Source organism: Pristiophorus japonicus, chromosome 17, assembly GCF_044704955.1.
Source record: "Pristiophorus japonicus isolate sPriJap1 chromosome 17, sPriJap1.hap1, whole genome shotgun sequence".
Classification (NCBI taxonomy): Eukaryota; Metazoa; Chordata; class Chondrichthyes; family Pristiophoridae; genus Pristiophorus; species Pristiophorus japonicus.
In genome coordinates, this window is record NC_091993.1 from 27,171,570 (window position 1) to 27,192,759 (window position 21,190).

The window sequence follows — 21,190 nt, forward strand, 5'->3', positions numbered from 1 at the left end:
AATGTCCTAGGGGGAGTGTTTGCTAGTGCTGTTGGGGAGGAGTTAAACTAATATGGCAGGGGGATGGGAACCAATGCAGGGAGACAGAGGGAAACAAAAAGGAGACAAAAGCAAAAGACAGAAAGGAGATGAGTAAAAGTGGAGGGCAGAGAAACCCAAGGCAAAAAACAAAAGGGGCCACTGAATATAAAGGGGCTGCAGGAGGGGTCAAAACTAAAAATCATGGTTTAAAAACTAGTATTAAAACACTCAACACCTAAACACACGCAGCATTCGAAATAAAGTAAATGAGTTGACGGCACAAATCATTACAAATGGGTATGATTTGGTGGCCATTGCAGAAACGTGGTTGCAGGGTAGCCAAGACTGGGAATTAAACATACAGGGGTATCTGACGATTCGGAAAGATAGACAAGAAGGGAAAGGAGGTGGGGTAGCTCTGTTAATAAAGGATGATATCAGGGCAGTTGTGAGAGACGATATTGGCTCTAATGAACAAAATGTTGAATCATTGAGGGTGGAGATTAGAGATAGTAAAGGGAAAAAAAGTCACTGGTGGGTGTAGTTTATAGGCCCCCAAATAACTTCACGGTGGGGAGGGCAATAATCAAGGAAATAATGGAGGCATGTGAAAAAGGAATGGCAGTAATCATGGGGGATTTTAACCTACATATCGATTGGTCAAATCAAATCGCACGGGGTAGCCTGGAGGAGGAATTCATAGAATGCATACGGGATTGTTTCTTAGAACAGTATGTTACAGAACCTACAAGGGAGCAAGCTATCTTAGATCTGGTCCTGTGTAATGAGGCAGGAATAATAAACGATCTCCTAGTAAAAGATCCTCTCGGAATGAGTGATCACATTATGGTTGAATTTGTAATACAGATTGAGGATGAGGAAGTAGTGTCTCAAACGAGCGTACTATGCTTAAACAAAGGGGACTACAGTGGGATGAGGGCAGAATTGGCTAAAGTAGACTGGAAACACAGACTAAACAGTGGCACAATTGAGGAACAGTGGAGAACTTTTAAGGAGCTCTTTCATAGTGCTCAACAACAATATATTCCAGTGAAGAAGAAGGGCGGTAAGAGAAGGGATAACCAGCCGTGGATAACCAAGGAAATAAAAGGACAGTATCAAATTAAAAACCAATGCGTATAAGATGGCCAAGGTTAGTGGGAAAATAGAAGCTTGGAAAGAATGACTAAGAAAGCAATAAAGAAAGGAAAGATAGATTACGAGGGTAAACTTGCACAAAACATAAAAACGGATAGTAAAAGCTTTTACAGATATATAAAACAGAAAAGAGTGACTAAAGTAAATGTTGGTCCCTTAGATGAGAAAGGGGATTTAATAATGGGAAATCTGGAAATGGCTGAGACCTTAAACAATTATTTTGCTTCGGTCGTCACAGTGGAAGACACAAAAACCATGCCAAAAATTGCTGGTCACAGGAATGTGGGAAGGGAGGACCTTGAGACAATCACTATCACGAGGGGGGTAGTGCTGGACAGGCTAATGGGACTCAAGGTAGACAAGTCCCCTGGTCCTGATGAAATGCATCCTAGGGTATTAAAAGAGATGGCGGAAGTTATAGCAGATGCATTCGTTATAATCTACCAAAAGTCTCTGGACTCTGGGGAGGTACCAGCGGATTGGAAAACAGCTAATGTAACGCTTCTGTTTAAAAAAGGGGACAGACAAAAGGCAGGTAACTATAGGCCGGTTAGTTTAACATCTGTAGTGGGGAAAATGCTTGAACTATCATTAAGGTAGAAATAACGGGACATCTAGATAGGAATAGTGCAATCAAGCAGACGCAGCATGGATTCATGAAGGGCAAATCATGTTTAACTAATTTACTGGAATTCTTTGAGCATATAACGAGCATGGTGGATAGAGGTGTACCGATGGATGTGGTGTATTTAGATTTTCAAAAGGCATTCGATAAGGTGCCACACAAAAGGTTACTGCAGAAGATAAGGGTACGCGGAATCAGAGGAAATGTATTAGCATGGATAGAGAATTGGCTGGCGAACAGAAAGCAGAGAGTCGGGATAAATGGGTCCTTTTCGGATTGGAAATCGGTGGTTAGTGGTGTGCCACAGGGATCGGTGCTGGTACCACAACTGTTTACAATATACATAGATGACCTGGAAGAGGGGACAGAGTGTAGTGTAGCAAAATTTGCAGATGACACAAAGATTAGTGGGAAAGCGGGTTGTGTAGAGGACACAGAGAGGCTGCAAAGAGATTTAGATAGGTTAAGCGAATGGGCTAAGGTTTGGCAGATGGAATACAATGTCGGAAAGTGTGAGGTCATCCACCTTGGGGGAAAAAAAAAAAACAGTAAAAGGGAATATTATTTGAATGGGAAGAAATTACAACATGCCGCGGTGCAGAGGGACCTGGGGGTCCTTGTGCATGAATCCCAAAAAGTTAGTTTGCAGGTGCAGCAGGTAATCAGGAAGGCGAATGGAATGTTGGCCTTCATTGCGAGAGGGATGGAGTTCAAAAGCAGGGAGGTCCTTCTGCAACTGTATAGGGTATTGGTGAGGCCGCACCTGGAGTACTGCGTGCAGTTTTGGTCACCTTACTTAAGGAAGGATAAACTAGCTTTGGAGGGGGTACAGAGACGATTCACGAGGCTGATCCCGGAGATGAGGGGGTTACCTTATGATGATAGATAGAGTAGACTGGGTCTTTACTTGTTGGAGTTCAGAAGGATGAGGGGTGATCTTATAGAAACATTTAAAATCATGAAAGGGATAGACAAAATAGAGGCAGAGGTTGTTTCCACTGGTCGGGGAGACTAGAACTAAGGGGCACAACCTCAAAATACGGGGGAGCCAATTTAAAACCGAGTCGAGAAGGAATTTCTTCTCCCAGAGGGTTATGAATCTGTGGAATTCTCTGTCCAAGGAAGCAGTTGAGGCTAGCTCATTGAATATATTCAAGTCACAGTTAGATAGATTTTTAACCAATAAGGGAATTAAGGGTTATGGGGAGCAGGCGGGTAAGTGGAGCTGAGTCCACGGCCAGATCAGCCATGATCTTGTTGAATGGTGGAGCAGGCTCGAGGGGCTAGATGGCCTATTCCTGTTCCTAATTCTTATGTTCTTATGTTCTTATCCTTCTAAACTCCAGTGAATACAGGCCCAGTCGATCCAGTCTCTCCTCATATGTCAGTCCTGCTATCCCGGGAATCAGTCTGGTGAACGTTCGCTGCACTCCCTCAATAGCAAGAACGTCCTTCCTCAAATTAGGAGACCAAAACGGAACACAATATTCCAGGTAAGGCCTCAGCAAGGCCTTGTACAACTGCAGTAAGACTTCCCTGCTCCTATACGCAAATCCTCTAGCTATGAAGGCCAACATGCCATTTGCCTTCTTCACCACCTGCTGTACCTACATGCCAACTTTCAATGACTGATGTACCATGACACCCAGGTCTCGTTGCACCTTCCCTTTTCCTAATCTGCCACCATTCAGATAATATTCTGCCTTCGTGTTTTTGCCACCAAAGTGGATAACCTCACATTTATCCACATTATACTGCATCTGCCATGCATTTGCTCACTCATCTAATCTGTCCCAAGTCACCAGACAGCCTTTTAGCGTCCTACTCACAGCTCACGTCGCCAGCCAGCTTAGTGTCATCTGCAAACTTGGAGATATTATACTCAATTCCTTCATCTAAATCATTGATGTATATTGTAAATAGCTGGGGTCCCAGCGCTGAGCCCTGCGGCACCCCACTAGTCACTGCCTGCCATTCTGAAAAGGACCCGTTTATCCCGACTCTCTGCTTCCTGTCTGCCAACCAGTTCTCTATTCACATCAATACATTACCCCTAATACCATGTGCTTTAATTTTGCACACCAATCTCTATGATTCATTCTATGATTCACTACAATTGGTAACCAAGGACATGGTGTAGCATTTCAGCAAAACCCTCATGGAGAGAAACGAACAGCTACAGTAAGAATACTATTCACATTTGAAAATAAAGTTTACAAAGAAGTAAAAACAACTCCAATTATCATCTGCACATCTTAATCCCCACCCGTAAGGAGTTGAGACTTAAACCAGCATTCCCCAATAATTTTTGTCTGTTAGTCTTTAGGAACCATAGGATGGAGCAATAGTTAAGTACATTCGCACTGAGCATGATGAATGTAGGTTGGTATTGGGTCTGTTGTCCCCTCTGCTCCGGACCATGCTGTACCCTCCTCACTCAAGACTCGTCATACTTCTCTTGTAAGCCTAGACTGAGTGGCGACAGGGTATTGAGGGAGTGCAGCGAAGGTTCACCAGACTGATTGCAGGGATGGCTGGGCTGACATATGAGGAGAGACTGGATCAACTGGGCCTTTATTCACTGGAGTTTAGAAGGATGAGAGGGGATCTCATAGAAACGTATAAGATTCTGATGAGACTGGACAGGATAGATGCGGGAAGAATGTTCCCGATGTTGGGGAAGTCCAGAACCAGGGGACATAGTCTTCGGATAAGGGGTAGGCCATTTAGGACTGAGATGAGGAGAAACTTCTTCACTCAGAGTTGTTAACCTGTGGAATTTCCTGCTGCAGAGAGTTGTTGATGCCAGTTCATTGGATATATTCAAGAGGGAAGTTAGATATGGCCCTTATGGTTAAGGGGATCAAGGGGTATGGAGAGAAAGCAGGAAAGGGGTAATGAAGAAATGATCAGCCATGATCTTATTGAATGGTGGTGCAGGCTCGAAGGGCCGAATGACCTACTCCTCCACCTATTTTCTTATGTTTCATCCATGGAGGGCATCACAGCTACGCAAGGCCCGATCCTTGTGACCATCCATGAAAGTGTACTTCCAAACAAATCGGGAATGGGAGCCTCTGATCTCAGATCAGCTCTAGGCCATATAGAGCAGGCAAGATCCCAAAATCAGCTGGGGAGCTGGGGGGGGTTGGTGGGCGGGCGGGGTGCTGTGCCGAGTTTTTATTCGTTTTAAAGCAATCCTTGGGAGGGCCTACGCCCCAACTGTACTCAATCTGTGCAACATTAACACGATGGCTAACTGAGCTGAAAAGTTTTTTGAAGAGTTATTATTGTGCAGTAGCAGTTTTGTTAATTATAGACAGTGCTACAACAACTCCAATCCATTTATTCACCAAGGTTTTTAGAAAAATGGAGAAATGTTTGGAACTGACGGGGTGGAGAGAAAGTGTAGCAATCCCCTTTGTGCTTAGATCACAGGCGCTCTCCCGGAAAATAAAGGGCTGGATATTCTGATAGCGTAGTGCCAGGGTTCAAAGCCTGCAGAAGACTTTGGGTTCAAAGCTATTAGCCAGTAAAATATTCAGACTGCACAAAGAGAAGGTGCAACTGGTGAGTGCTTTATACAAAAGAGAGCGTGTCGGATTTACTGCCAGCTCAAGTAATCACAATAACTGTGAGGCTGCAGTACTTGCTTTCTACAAATAGCACCTAAGTAGCTTTCTAGAATCTTTGAAGGGTAGGAATCATCTTTAAAAGTACGGTACAGCTTGCACACTCTGCTGTTCTGGATGTTCTAGGCATATCACTAGATCAATAAAAGTTTCAATCTTAATGACAACCCAGCACAGACCAAGGATCAAATGGGAGATCTTCCCATTCAGCTGTTCACTGGAGAAACTAACTGTGCCATCAGAGGAGCCAAGTAATAAAAGTTTGCTTATAAAATTAATCAATCTATGATTTTTAAGCCCTTTGTTTCAAAATGAATCCATTGTCGGAGTGTAGAAAGTGTACGACCAGTTAGGCTGAGACTGACTTTACCTCGCACAGAACAGCAGAATACTGCATTAACATTGAACAGATTCGGTCATACAGAATCATTCCAACATTACCAGGCATTTAACCACGGTCAGTGAACTGTCATCTTTTGTGAAAACAACCCATGAACGGTCTGAAGCTGAACGAGCCGAGATTGCCCCAACAGAAGGTCCCAATCACAATGCAAGCAAGATCACAAATAAATGTGGAGGAAAGGAAGGTGCAGCGTGTTACGGATCAACTCCAAATATCTCGGGATACTGTTCGATTAAGTGGCAGTGTCCGAATCCTCAATCAGCGGGCAATGCTAGAGAGGGAGCTCTTGACTCGTGTCCCTTTACACCCCCTTAGAAAAAGCAGATCGTTTTAGTAATTCAAAGATACTTTATCAAGTCCTCAGAAGCCAGAGAGTTAAGAAACGTTTAAAAAAAAAATTACATATAGGAGATGATTTTATTTATCAATTTTTGTAACTTAAACAGAAGAACATAATAAATAGGAACAGGCCATTTGGCCCCTCGAGCTTGCTCCACCATTCAATAAGATCATGGCCGATCTGATCTTGGCCTCAACTCCACTTCCCTGCCTGTTCCCCATATCCCTTCACTTACTTATTGTTCAAAAATCTGTCTATCTCCACCTTGAATATATTCAATGACCCAGCCTCCACAGCTCTCTGGGGCAGAGAATTCCACAGGTTCATGACCCTCAGAAGAAATTCCTTCTGATCTCAGTTTTAAGGGGCGACCCCTTATTCTGAAACTATGGCCCCCGGTTCTAGATTTCCCCCCCCCCCCCCCGAGGGGAAATTTTGCTTGCAGGCACCTTCCATTACATCAGCCCATTTGATAGAAGCGCCTTGTGGAAGCATCATATACAATCAGCATGGTTATGGGGTGAGATAGGGGAAGGGTAGGATAAGAGAACAAGAGAGCAATTCTATAAAGCGATGCATGATGCACATACCTACGACCAGTTTGGTAAAGAATCCTCTGAGTATCTCAAGAGTCAATGAAACTCGACAAACTCTTCCAACGCTCGCGGAATCTGGCTTTTGTAAGTGATATTGTGAACGCGCACGGCGCGCGCAGCCAGGCACTTCAGGCTCATCTTCATCTGAGTCTTGAGGAGGATCTCGGAGACGCCGGTGGTGCTCTTGTCCAGCGGGGTCTTTTTCTGCTTGTTGGTCATGTCGGCGTGAGCACCGGCCTCGACCAGGCTGATGATGATAGCGTGCAGCGTGAGGAAGTCGCTGATGGGCCGGTTGTACTGCACGATGATGTGCAGCGGCCCGTTGCCGTCCTTGTCCACCGCATTCATGTCGGCGCCGCAGTCCAGCAGCAGCTTGGTGACCTGTGCGCTGGGGAAGCTGCACACGTCATTGGTGTGGAAGTCGTCGACCGGCGTGCCCGAGTTGACGGCCAGGTGCAGCAGGCTGGAGCCCTCGCGGGTCCGGGGGTCCAGGTGGATCAGGTTGTAGATCTGCTTGTTGATGCAGGCCCGGTCCTCCTCGCCGCACCGGGTCTTGGTGGCGATGCACACCAGATACAGGAAGGTGAAGATGTTCGACTCGCAGTTGTCCATGGCCGCGTGGAGGTCCATCTCCGCCGCGACCTTGACCCGCGACAGGCCCCGCTCGATCTCCAGCACGCTGCACTTGAGCACGCTCTCCACATCGCGCGGCCTGACCGGCTCGTCCAGGTGGATCATCTGGGAGAAGACCTGGGCAAAGCGCAGGAGGTCCTTGTGGGTGTTGCGGTTGCCTTTCTGCCGCAGGTGCAAGGCATGGAGCCACAGCTTGATGCACTGTTCAAACTCCATGTTGTCGGCGTACACCGCGCCCCGGTAAATGATGGGGTGCGAGACGTCAATGTTGTCGGAGCCCAGAATCCGCTCGCGGACGATCAGCCCTTCCATGTGCAGGGCGTCCCGGTCCTCCCGGATGGCCCGCAGCTCCTGCGGGGTCCGGCACTCAGTCCGCCCGCTGTAAGCCTCGACGGAAGGCAGGGTGGCCTTCTCCAGGATGCTGCCGGGGTCACGGTGCCGCTCCAGCATGGCCAGGTACAGGTAGTGGTAGGTCTTCTCGATGTTGTAGTTCTCCCGGTCGTTGGCAAAGGAGGCGCCGAGCAGCTCCAGCGCCTCGATGCGGCTCCGCTGGTCGCAGTCCACGTGAGACAGCAGCAGCTCCACCACGTCGGCCTTGCAGCTCTCCGCCGCCACTTTCAGAGGAGTCATCCCGTGGCCGTTCACCACCATGCTCGCCCGCCACTTCACCAGCTCCTTCACGATGTCCAGGTGGCCAGCTTCGGCAGCAAAGTGCAGTGCAGTGGCCCCGCACTGTGCCTTGGCATTGGGGTCTGCGTGCTGCTCCAACAGGTACCTGAGCAAACACACAACAAAGTCCTTAGGACCAGGCATTTCACAACAATGGGGAAAAAAAACAATCCTTACACCAGATCATCAGTGCGACTCCCGACTGCTTCATAGATAACAGTGCTGACTGATGAAGCGCTGAGTCGTGCAGTTAAAGGTTCCGGTAAAGGCTAGCCTGCTTTCGGTTAGGTGATCTCAACTGGGGCATTAATCGGGGTGTTACAACTAGTCTCAGCACCTGGTTTTGGTGGTGGGGGGACGGCGGGGGGAGCAAGAGGGGCTGGGGAAGAGAAATAAATTTCAAGTATTCTCCCTTCGGATTCCTATCCTGCGCTCCCTATTGGGATGTGGATGTCATTTGTGCTGCCCTCCTTGGTAGAACAGCATGCCAATACTCACTATCTGGTCTCAAACATGAAGAATGACAACCGGGGCGAGGTAATAGAGAGCTGCTGCGTCCATGGAATTAAACCCCAGGGAGATTCAGCATCTTCAGGAGAAAGTGAGAAGTGGTGGAAAAAACAGTTTATCTTTAAGAAATATTTTTTGTTTATACTGTAATAGCACTGAGCAATTCCTAACTGTTCATCTCCATCCCTCATGTCACAGTGTTTCTTTGCTATGGATAATCCTGGGATTAATCTTGCTGGTTTAATTAAAAAATGTATTTGGATGATCCAATAATCAGTGCTGTCCAATAGAAATTGCTGACTCGCCACAGGTGACCCCATTTTAGCTACGTGCACTAATTTTAGTAAAAAAACACCTTACATGTACTCACAATAGAAAGACTTGGATTTCTATAGCGCCTTTCATGACCACCGGACGTTGCAGAGTACCTTTGGAGTATAGTCACTGTTGTAATGTGGGAAACGCAGCAGGCAATTTGCACACAAGCAAGTTCCCACAAACAGCAATGTGTTAATGACTAGATAATCTGTTATTTTATGTTTATGTTGGTTGAGGGATAAATATTGGCCAGGACACCGGGGACAACTCTCCTGCTCTTCTTCAAAATAGTGCCATGAGATCTTTTACGCCCAGCTGAGAGAGCAGACGGGGCCTCGCTTTAATGTCTCATCCGAAATATTGGCAAATGTTTTTTTTTTTTAATTTGTTCCTGGGATATGGGCGGCACAGGCAAGGCCAGCATTTATTACCCATCCCTAATTGCGCTTGAAAAAGGTGGTGGTGGTGAGCCACCTTCTTGAACCGTTGCAGTCCGTGTGGTGAAGGTACTCCCACAGTGCTGTTAGGGAGGGGGTGCCAGGATTTTGACCCAGCAACGATGAGGGAATGGCGATATACTTTGGTGTATAACTTGGAAGGGAACTTGCAGGTAATGGTACTCCCATGTGCCTGCTGCCCTTGTCCTGGGAGTCCCTGGCCAAAGACTGCCCTAAATGGAGGAAGCGCATCAGGGAGAGCGCTGAGCACCTCGAGTCTCATCGCCGAGAGCATGTAGAAACCAAGCGCAGGCAGCAGAAAGAGCATGCAGCAAACCAGTCTCACCCTCCCTTTCCCTCAACTGTCTGTCCCACCTGTGGCAGGGACTGTGGTTCTCGTATTGGACTGTTCAGTCACCGAAGAACTCATTTTGAGAGTGGAAGCAAGACTGCCTCAATTCCGAGGGACTGCCTATGATGAGGTGGCAAGTGGTCTTGGGTCTGGGAGATGTTGCTGAAAAAGCCTTGGCAAGTTGGTGCAGTGTATCTTGTAGGTGGTACAGACTGCAGCAAATGTACTTCATACGTGTATACATACTTCACAAACATTTACCCACCAAGGAAGTAAAGCACACACAATCAACAAACACTGGCACGCTCTGTTTTACATCTCATAATTTTACCAAAAAATGCACAAAATGGTTAATGTTCACATGCACACGCCGTGCGATTAGGAGTGTTCAGATTACACGCCCAATGACGGTGTTGATCACTTACTTTTTATTTACTAATTGGAAATGGAATTAGATTCCCAATTGGTTACATGTAAGCTAATGTATTGGACAACATGGACATAAATGGCATTTTAATAGCCAGTTGAACAGATGACGTGCAGTTTGGCGGAATTTAAATTCAGTTAATGAAATATATCTGGATTTTTTTTTAAAGCGCTAGTATCAGTCATGGTGACCCTGAAACTATCAGAAAAACTCATCTGGTTCACCAATGTCCTTTAGGGCAGGAAATCTGCCGTCCTTACCCGATCTGGGCCTATATACGACTCCAGACCCACAGCAATGAGGTTGATTCTTAACTGTCCTCTGAAATGGCCCAGCGAGACACTCAGTTGTACCAAACCGCTGCAACAAAGTCACCGCTGTGGGAGTACCTTCAGCACACTGACTGCAGCGATTCAAGAAGACGGCGCACCACCACCTTATCGTGAGCAATTAGGGATGGGCAATAAATGCTGGCCTTGCCAGCGATGCCCACATCCCATGAACGAATAAAAAAAAAGTTCTAACTGATTCACAAAAATCAAACACACCCTCAAAGATGCACTGGGAGTGGAGGAGGTGCAGGCTGGTGCTTGGGGTGGGATTCCCAATCGGTGGGGTCGTCCACACCCCTGGGGTCTAGCCACCTTTCTCCACCACATTGCAGAGCCATGGGAGCCTTCGCCTCTTTACCAGACTTTCAAATGTTTCCCCATCCCCTTTGTTGTGACAATTTACACCACCACTACCCGTGGACCCACCTTTTGTTTCTATACTTGACCCATTATCAATCCTTTTTGCTTCACACCATCACTTTTATCATTTAATCACCCTTGCCCTCCATCCCATCGCAGAGCTCTCCCTTTCCCTGGTTCCGTACTTGCTTAAAGGTTGTTCATCTCTCACATCTTCCAGTTCTGACGAAGTGTCATCGACCTGAAACATAAACTCTGTTTCTCTCTCCACAGATGCTGCATGATATCCAGCATTTTCTCTTTTTATTTCAGATTTCCACTATCCGTAGTATTTTGTTATTGTCAGAAGGATCTTATAAGAAATGGGAGCAGGAGTATGCCATACGGCCCCTCGAGCCTGCTCTGCCATTTTATCCGATCTTGGCTGATCCGATCATGGACTCGGGTCCACTTCCCTGCCTGCTCTCCATAACCCCTTATTCCCTTATTGGTTAAGACACTATCCCTGTCTTAAATTTATTCAATGTCCCAGCTTCCACAGCTCTGTGAGGCAGCAAATTCCAGAGATTTACAACCCTCAGAAGAAATTTCTCCTCGTCTCAGTTTTAAATAGGCGGCCCCTTATTCTAAGATCATTCCCCCTAGTTCTCGTCTCCATCAGTGGAAATATTTTCTCTGCATCCACCTCGTCAAGCCCCCTCATACCAACAATTTACATAACTTATGATGGTTTTAAACTCTTAACTGTTAATCCAGTCACTGCCCACCTCCATTTCAAGTGTTTATCTCTCTGTAGTCCGAGTGAGTATCATCCCCATCAGTCCCACCTGGATTCAAGCTAAGATCCTAGGACTCTCCCAATGGTTCAAGTTTATCTGGTGACTACCTGAACCACACAGTGTAGGAAGGAAGCGGGATGATTCGAGAGTCTGTCCGGAGTTCGAGGATCTCACCCATTGACATCTAGCCTTGGCATTCCCAGGATAGAGACAAGAAAAGTCACCCAGGATTCACAATCCTGATCGCTGTCCTGCAACTCCCCACTGGAAACACACGCAATGATATGATCAGACTCAGCTGTGGTACCCTCTCCTCCCAGGTCATAAAATCTGCTGACACTCACTGCCAAGCCTGAGTAATAGTCAACAGAGCACAGTAACGGAAGAAGAAAGAACTATAGCTTAGAGGAGTCAGCACCTTCTAAAGAGGAGACAAAGAAATCTGGCAATGAAAACTGGTGCAAGGGGGAAAAAGTCAAACCCAGATTCAAGGCCACAAAAAAGTGACAATTTGCCAAGCCACTCATAGCTGTGGATAGGTGTCTGATGTTGTGGGCACTGCCTGAAAGGGTGGTGGAAGCAGATTCAATAGTAATGTTCAAAAATGAATTGGATAAATAACTGAAAAGGAAATATTTGCAGGGCTATGGGGAAAAAGCAGGGGAGTGGAACTAATTGAACAGCTCGTTCAAAGAGCCGACACAGATAGGATGGGCCAAATGGCCTCCTTCTGTGCTGTAAGATTCTATGATGTAGACTTTCACACAATAAATATCCTGGGTCCCTCACTGCAATCCTTGCAAGTTAGTGAAGACCCGAGAGTAAAGTTAGCAACGGAGTAAAGGCCCAGCTCGACAATTAAGGCAGGAAGGTGCTTGTGTGCCAATCATTCACCTCAAGCACCAGCCTGGCAGGAGCAGTTTCAGAACCTCAGTCATCGATCAGTATACTACAGATAAGACTCAACTCCCTGCTGATCTGTGTCATAGGTGAGACACAATTGAACTTGTACTTTTCTGTCAGTCACAAGACATAATGAACGTCCACAGTTCAGCTGTACAATAACCCCACTCTCTCTCTCTGGTTTGGTCGGTAATTAAATTGCTGTATTTGGTACCGAGACACAAAAACCAGATGGTCCGGGTTCAAACCCTCCTCTGCACTGAGCTAGTTGACGTTATCTAGGTCAGCAGTTCGGGCTCTGGCAGAAGCCACCGCTGACTGTTATTAAGCAATACCTCCCAGAAAGTATGCGTGCTGATGTCAAGATGCGGATAGGATGGGGCTAACCTCCTCCGGCCCGGCAACCCTCCGAGATCTCGGCTCTCCTCCAATACTGGCCTCTTGTGTATCCCTGAATTCCTTTGCCTTCACCATTGGCAGCCGTGCCTTTAGCTGTCTAGGCCTGAAGCTCTGGAACACCCTCCCTAAAGCTCTCCGCCTTTCTCTCCTTCTTTAAGAAGCTCCTTACAACCTACCGCTTTGATCAAGCTTCTGCTTACTTGTCCCAATATCTCATGTGGCTTGGTGTCAAGTTTTGTTTGATAATTGCTCCAGTGAAGTGCCTTGGGATGATAAAGGCGCTATATAAATGTAAGTTGCTGTTCATACCCCCATGGACGGAAAAAAAATCCGAGTTACTTGCATATGGAGGAAGTGAGGAAGTAATGAGGGGCTGCTGCCATCCACAACCACACCCCAGCAAGTCAGATATCAGAATTAAAAACAGGTTTACTGTACACCAGTGTCGGTCACTATTATGATTATCAAAGAAAGACTTGGATTTATATAGCGCCTTTCATGACCACCGGATGTTTCAAAGCACTTTACAGTCAATGAAGTACTTTCGGAGTGTAGTCACTGTTGTAATGTAGGAAACGCAGGAGTCAATTTGCGCACAGCAAGCTCCCACACACAGCAATGTGATAATGACCAGATAATCTGTTTTTTTGTGATGCTAACTGCGGGATAAATATTGGCCAGGACACCAGGGAGCAATCCCCCCACTCTTTTCGAACTAGTGCCATGGGATCTTTTACGTCCACTTGAGAGAGCAGACGGGGCCTAGGATTAACGTCTCATCTGAAAGATGGCATCTCCAGCAGCGCGGCACTCCCTCAGTACTGCACTGGAGCGTCAGCCTAGGTTTGTGGGCTCAGGTCCTTTCTGACTCCGAGGCGAGTGTGCTACCCACTGAGCCACGGCTGACACTGTCTCAATTGATCTCTTGATTTTCTACATTACAACAGTTACTACACATCAAAAAGTATTCACTGACTGTAAAGCACTTTGTGAGTCGTCCCGAGGTCGTGAAACGCACTTTAAAAATGCACCCTTTTTTTTTATAAATAGAGGGCCACTCTTAAGAGCTCTGTAGTGGCAGGACCTGGATCTGAAACTGCAGTACGCCACACAAGCTTCCCGATTTCAATCGTACACACAGTGTGAGCTGCAAACTGGAGAGCGGGTGTTTCTCTGTAGAGTAACTCGCAAAGATCAGTAACTATCCAGACTTCTAAAGAAAGGCGGAGCCTGGGGCGAGTCAGACATTACTGAAATAGAAACAGAAAGTGGTGAATGTACACAACAGGCCAATGGGCATCTAAAAAGATAAAGAATGGGTTAATGTTGTATGTGCAGCTCCTTCATCAGAACTGCTCGGTTCCTCTCTCCATATCTTCTGAAGGGTCTACACCTGAAACATGAACCCATCTCTCCCGATGTTGACACACCGGACATACATTTCGGTTTGTGTTTCAGATTTCCAGCATTTGTTTTTCCCTTTGCGTCTCATCTGTGCTATTACAAATAAGACTTGTACACGCTGCTCACTACTGAAGCCGTTTGTGAGGGTGCCGAGAGAAATGGAGCAAACAGAGCAACTATAAGCACAACTGTCCCACAAGGGGTCGGTCCTTGCAGAATGTGCAGCAGTAACTGACTAGCCATTGAAACAACGTCACCAGGATTTCAGTAAAGTGTATTGGTGGGTCTCGATATAGAAACATAGAAAATAGGTGCAGGAGTAGGCCATTCGGCCCTTCGAGCCTGCATCACCATTCAATATGATCATGGCTGATTATGCACCTTCAGTACCCCATTGTTGCTTTCTCTCCATACCCCTCGATCCCTTTAACCCCCAAGGGCCATATCTACCTCCTTTTTGAATATAACGAACTGGCCTCAACAACTTTCTGTGGTAGAGAATTCCACAGGTTCACAATTCTGAGTGAAAAAATTTCTTCTCATCTCGGTTCTAAATAGCTCACCCCTTATCCTTAGACTGTGACCCCTGGTTCTGGACTTCCCCGACATCTGAAAAGCACCAGTTTATTCCTACTCTGTGCTTCCTGTCTGCCAACCAGTTCTCTATCCACGTCAATACATTACCCCCAATACCATGTGCTTTAATTTTGCACACTAATCTCATGTGGAACCTTGTCAATAGCAACAACATGCATTTATATAGCACCTTTAACGTAGTAAAGCATAGTCCCAAGGCACTTCACAGGAGTGTAATCAAACAAAATCAGACACCGAGCCACATGAGATATTAGGACAGGTGAAAGAGGTAGGTAGAGCATCTTGGAGGAGAGATGGGTAGAGAGGTGTAGGGAATGAATTCCAGAGCTTAGGGCCTAGGCAGCTGAAGGCAAATGACAAAGCGATTAAAATCTGGGATATGCAAAAGGCCAGAATTGGAGGAACGCAGAGGATGGAAGGGCAGGAGGTGGTTACAGAGATGGGGAGGGGCGAAGCCATGGAGAGATTTAAAAACAAGAATGAGAATTTTGAAATTAAAAATTCTTGTATTTATATGTCTGCTTCAACTGTGGAAAAAAAGCACCACCCATAAAATTATAGATGTTGTCTATACTTGGGCTGTGCCCAGAGAGAGCGTTTTTAGCTTAGTCACCGTGTGGGCGAGGTTAGAGTCAGTGCGTTCAGGACGGGAGCAAACTTGGAGAGAAAAGGCCATGCATGCAAACGCAGCAAGGAGTGTGTCTCGGGGCAGGGTTACCATATTAACGATCAGCTCGACTCTCCGCTTTGCTGCCTACCAAATTGTTGCTGCACAAGATCGCTGATTATATACATGCTTTGGAAAGCCACCACCTCATCCAACTGGGACCAGGTAGACTGCCAGTCTGCATTGCTACAATGGTGCGATGGGGCTGTCACAGCAGGGCTCCCCGAGGCTGACAGCCCGGCAAGAAAACCAGCAATTTGTTTTCAGAGAACAAGAGGGGGAGGGAAACAAAACTGGTTAAATAAATAAACCGCTCCTTGGGGGGAAAAAAAAAGAGAGTAATTACACAAAGTGCTCCTTCTCCCCCCATGGTAAGTATTCCTTTAAAATATAGTTTCAATTTGTGATTTGTGGCAGTATGGAAAGATGCACAAAGGGAACAACAAATTCGAAACATATGTCCGAGAGTACAACTGCTCTTTACAATGCAGTCCACAACAATCACTGCATTCCTGCCGCTACAGGAATCTTCCGATCTCAGATCAGACGTAAAATATCCGCAGAGTATTTTTCTCAGCTCAGGTCACAACTACAAGCAACAATTTAACGCTACAATTCTACAGCTTACCCAATATAAAACTCTAACGCTTTGAAAGAACATAATTTATATAGTGCATGCCTTTTTACATCTGTCAAACACCCCAAAGCTCCTCATTTGCACTAATGAGTTACTTTGATGCATACGCATTGTAGCCTTGTTGGCAAACAACGGCCATTCTGCAGACAGCAAGATACCACACAAAGCAGTGAGATTAATCTATTTTTGGTAGTGCTGGTTAAGGGAGGATTGTTGGTCGGGACACGGGGTGAACTCCCCTTCTGCTCTTCTCTGACAAGTACCATGGGATCTTCACCATCCTTGGCTTATCCCATGCAAAGTACCATGCCTCCAACTGCGCAGCATTGCACGACAGTACCTGGAGCACCGTGGTGCAGTTTACGTGTGCAGATACTGTTGGGCACTGGGCGGCTCCAACCAGTTTTCTCATCAGCACCACTCGTTGGCTTGATGTAATTTTCATATCAGAGATTAACCAAGTCGCGTCCAGGTCAACTTTCCGAACTGAGGGCATCGACTGTCTACAAAAATGACCCTTAAAACCAATTTCCAGCCTTGGAACACACTCCAGCAATGCTCCCTTTAAGCCGGTGCAGGCGGCTCTTCGATGGGGCTTCTGAATGAGGGGCTTCGCGGCCCAAAGAGGCAACGCACCCAACGGGAACATTGCTCACCTGTACCACAACCTCTCAGCTACTGTACCTCACAGCAAGAAAAACATGAAGGAACTTGCATTTATTTGGCACTTTTCACACCCTCAGGATGTCCCAATATACTCCACAGTAAATTCATTTGTTTTGAAATGTAGTCGCTATGATTTGTAGGCAAGCCCGGGAACCAATTTGTGCACAGCAAGGTCCCACATACAGATGAAGGACCAGTTGATCTGCCGGGGGGGGGGGGGGGTGTTGGTTGAAGGATAAATATTGTCCAGGAAAACTCCTCTGCTCTTCTTTGAATAGTGTCATGTGATCTTTTAGGTTCATCTGGTTCAACATGGGCTTGGTTTAATATCTCATCTGAAAAACAGCACCTCCAGCAATGCAGCACTTTCTTAGTACCACACTTGTGGTACAATCCTGGCAGGGGCTTGAACCTACAACCAGAAATGCGAGGGTATACATAATCAGGAAAGGATGAACAGGCTGGGTCTCTTTACTCTTGAAAAAAGGCTTGAGGGGTGACCTAATAGAGATCTTTAAAATTCTGAAATATTTTGATCGAGTGGATACAGAGAGAATGTTTCCATTTATGGGGAAGAGCATAACTAGAGGCCATCAATATAAGATAGTCACCAAGAAATCCAATAGGGAATTCAGAAGAAACTTCTTTTCCCAAAGAGTGGCGAGAATGTGGAACTCACTACCACAGGGTGTGGTTGAAACGAATAGGATCGATGCATTTAAGGGGAGGCTAGACAAGCATATGAGGGAGGTGGGAATAGAGGGTTTTGCTGATAGATTTAGACGAGAAAAGACAGGAGGCGGCTCGAGTGGAGCATAAATGGCAGCATGGACTGGTTGGGCCAAATGGCCTGTTTCTGTGCTGTATATCTTATGTAAACCTTCTGACTCAGAGTGCTACCCACTGAGCTAAAGCTGGTGTGTTAAAATAGTGTGCCAGCATGCACAGATGTTGCAATGCAGACTCCACAGACACAAGTCAGTAAGAGAGAAAAAAAGTTGCTCAATACAGAGTACTTCTGTGTCGGAAACTAAACACACAAGCATTTAACAATTGGAGAAATCTCCTGGCCAAACAAGTAAACTCAGGGTGAACTCATTTTCCAATTATTTAATAATTAAGACTTTGGTGCCTTAGAGTGGGACATCTGTACATTGGGCATTATGCGGTCTAGACTACAACCTGCATAAAACAGAGAGTCATACTTAACGTGACCTGGAGATCTGCTAGTTCAAAAAATAATAAAAAGTAGAACACAGAGGCAGAATGCCAAGAACAGGATAAAGAGAGATAAATGGATTCATTTATTTTACATACAACAGCTTTAAGGTGTTTAATTAATTTACAGCTGACTATCCCTGATCTTTGAGTGCCTGTAAAACTGCGATATTAGTGTTTATTTCAGTGTCAGTGAAAACCAAGCCTGCCTGACCTCACTGACAGCTCTTGGTTTGAACAGAAGCGCTGACTTGGAAGCAGTAGAATTTTATATATGAAAATAATCTACGAAACAAATTAATCACGCAACACTCGGCTAACAAGCAACAACCTCACCCCACTTGGTGTACTGTTTCCCAATCCAACTGCTCCCCAGTGTATGGTCCAGGTATTGTTAATTCAAAATTGTTTTTTTTTTGCATGCAAAACAATTGATTTATGGAGTCATTTGAAGCAACTTAATTATATTTACCATTTCTGCGCTTGCAAAAAAAAATTCGAATCAGCAAATATTTCAAATTAATTGAGTTTTGAATTAAAAGCAGACCGCTTTAATGGTGGAGAGACTGGCAAAGCTGGGGTGTTTCTCCTTAGAGCAGAGGTGGTGTTGGGGAGATTTGATAGAGGTGTTCAAAATTATGAGTAAATGGGAAGAAACTGTTTCCATAGGCAGGGAGTCAGTAACCAGAGGACACAGATTTAAGATAATTGGCAAAAGAACCAGAAAGGAGATGGGGATACAATTTTTAAGCAGCGTGTTGTTGTGATTTGGAACGCGCTGCCTGAAAGGTGGTGGAAGCAGATTCAATAGTAACTTTCAAAGGGGAATTGGATAAATACTCATGGGGAACATTTGCAGGGCTATGGGGAAAGAGCAGGAGGAGTGAGACTAACTGAATAGCTCTTTCAAAGAGTCGGCACTAACAAAGGGCCGAATGGCCTACTTCTGTACTGTATCAGCTCACCCGCTGCTGAAGCCCTCATCCATGCCTTTGTTACCTCTAGACTGGACGATTCCAATGCACTCCTGGCATTCTACCCTATGTAAACTAGAGGTGATCCAAAACTCGGCTGCCCATGTCCTAAATCGCACCAAGTCCCGCTCACCCATCACTCCTGTGCTCGCTGACCTACATTGGCTCCCAGTTAAGCAACACCTCGATTTCAAAATTCTCATCCTTTTTTTCCAAATCCCTCTATGGTCTCGTACGCACCCCCCCCCCCAAATCTCTGTAATCTCCTTCAGCCCTACAATTCTGCGCCCCCCCCCCCTTACATCTCTGTAATCTCCTCCAGCCCCACAATTCTGCCCCCCCCCCCATCTCTGTAATCTCCTCCAGCCCCACAATTCTGCCCCCCCATCTCTGTAATCTCCTCCAGCCCCACAATTCCCCCCCTCCCCCCCCAAATCTCTAATCTCCTCCAGCCCCACAATTCTGCGACCCCCCACCCCCATCTCTGCAATCTCCTCCAGCCCCACAATTCCCCCCCTCCCCAAGATATCTTGTGCTAATTCTGCCCTCCTGAGAACCCAATTGTAATCACTCAACCATCGGTGGCCATGCCTTCTATTGCCTAGGCCCCAAGCTCGAACTCCCTGCCTAAACTTCTCCACCTCTCTTTCTTCCTTCAAGACGCTCCTTAAAACATACCTCTTTGACCATGCTTTTGGTCACCTGCGCTAATTTCTGCTTGGCGTCAAATTTTTTTAAATCGCGTGATGTGAAGCGACCTATCACTATGTTAAAGGCGCTATATAAATACAAGTTGTTGTTGTATGATTCTATGATTTTATCCATAAAAATTTCATTCACAACCATATGCCAAGACTGGATACTGTGTAATTACACAGGTGCCTAAATGGGGTGGACATTAACCCCAGCACATCCAGGTAGGTAATGCCTCCGGTGACATCTATCCACTCCATTACCATCCAGTGCATCTCCAACCCGGGTTACTGTGTCAGCACAGGCACTTCTGTCCGCCAGCCTCACATTGGGGGGGGGGGGGGGGGGGGGGGGGGCGGCGTGGGGGAAAGAGAAAGAAAGGGGAGGTAGTAGAGCAGTGGCTCTGCCAGGATCGGCATCATACCAGCGCACCCACCCCTCCAGCTGAAGCAACCAAGTTTCGGATCTGTAACACGCGCCTGTGGAAGAACGTCAGCTCTAGTAAAGATGTGGCCATGCCTTGCGATCGGACGTCAAAGTGCTGCCTGTCGTATTTCAGGCCGTGCAACTGACAGAAGAGAAACATTACCAGCTCACACCACTATAGAGGGTCCTCAGTGTACAAGTACTGTACAGGGTGTGAAGGAGGAAACTCACACCGGTGGCTGACCACTAAGTGGGAAACTCAGAACTCCACCAGTGCCTCCCTTTAGCCCCAGAAGAAATCAACGAGTTTCCATTGGATTTTGTTAGCAAATCCAGGAAGAGGGATCAAAGTGACCCAAGCACGACAGCCACCAGTTCAGCATTCAATGTTCCGTCAATAGGCTTATTTGATCCCAATACCATATTTTGAAAAATCACACTGCACCATACTATAAATCCACATCAAATTTCTCCCGATACCACCAGCACCATCATTTTTCACTCTCTTGCTATAATTTCAAACTGCTCTGTCCAGCCATAACCTACACATAGAAATTTATAGCGCAGAAGGCGGCCATTTCGGCCCATCGTGTCCACGCCGGCCAACAAAAAGCCGCACGGCCCTCGGTCAGCAGCCCTTAAGGTTACATATAAACCTATGAGCAACGGCGGAAAGGTGAAGAGCACCCAGCTCAACCAGTCCGCCCCACGCAACTGTGACATCCATTATGCTGAAACATTCTACACTCCACCCCAACCGGAGCCATGTGATCTCCTGGGAGGTGCAAAAACAAGATAAAAACCCAGGCCAATTGGGGGGGAAAAAAAATCTGGGAAAATTCCTCTCCAGCCGATCGAAACTAGTCCAGGAGATCCCATTGGCCGTCTTTGATTCCCTGCCATATTTACTATCGTGCACGTGGAAGGATATAGAGCATAGAATGCAAGTTACTCTTTACCTCAATCATTTTTTGAGGAAATATATTTGCTGCAGTCACTCTCTAAGTTGCTCAA

At 46.3% G+C, this 21,190-nt stretch overlaps 1 protein-coding gene across 2 annotated transcripts in view; it reads right to left on the reverse strand.

Annotated features, from left to right (window-relative positions):
- The window catches only part of fem1b (fem-1 homolog b), a 33,509-nt gene that overhangs the window by 9,596 nt on the left and 2,723 nt on the right, over positions 1-21,190 (reverse strand). For both annotated transcript variants that reach the window (XR_011587445.1, XM_070858510.1), the window contains exon 2: positions 6,770-8,183. Coding sequence is in view for 1 of the 2 variants with exons in the window: in XM_070858510.1 (XP_070714611.1) it covers positions 6,812-8,183 (1,372 nt within the window). In the remaining variant the exon portion in view is untranslated. The remainder of the gene's footprint in view (positions 1-6,769; positions 8,184-21,190) is intronic.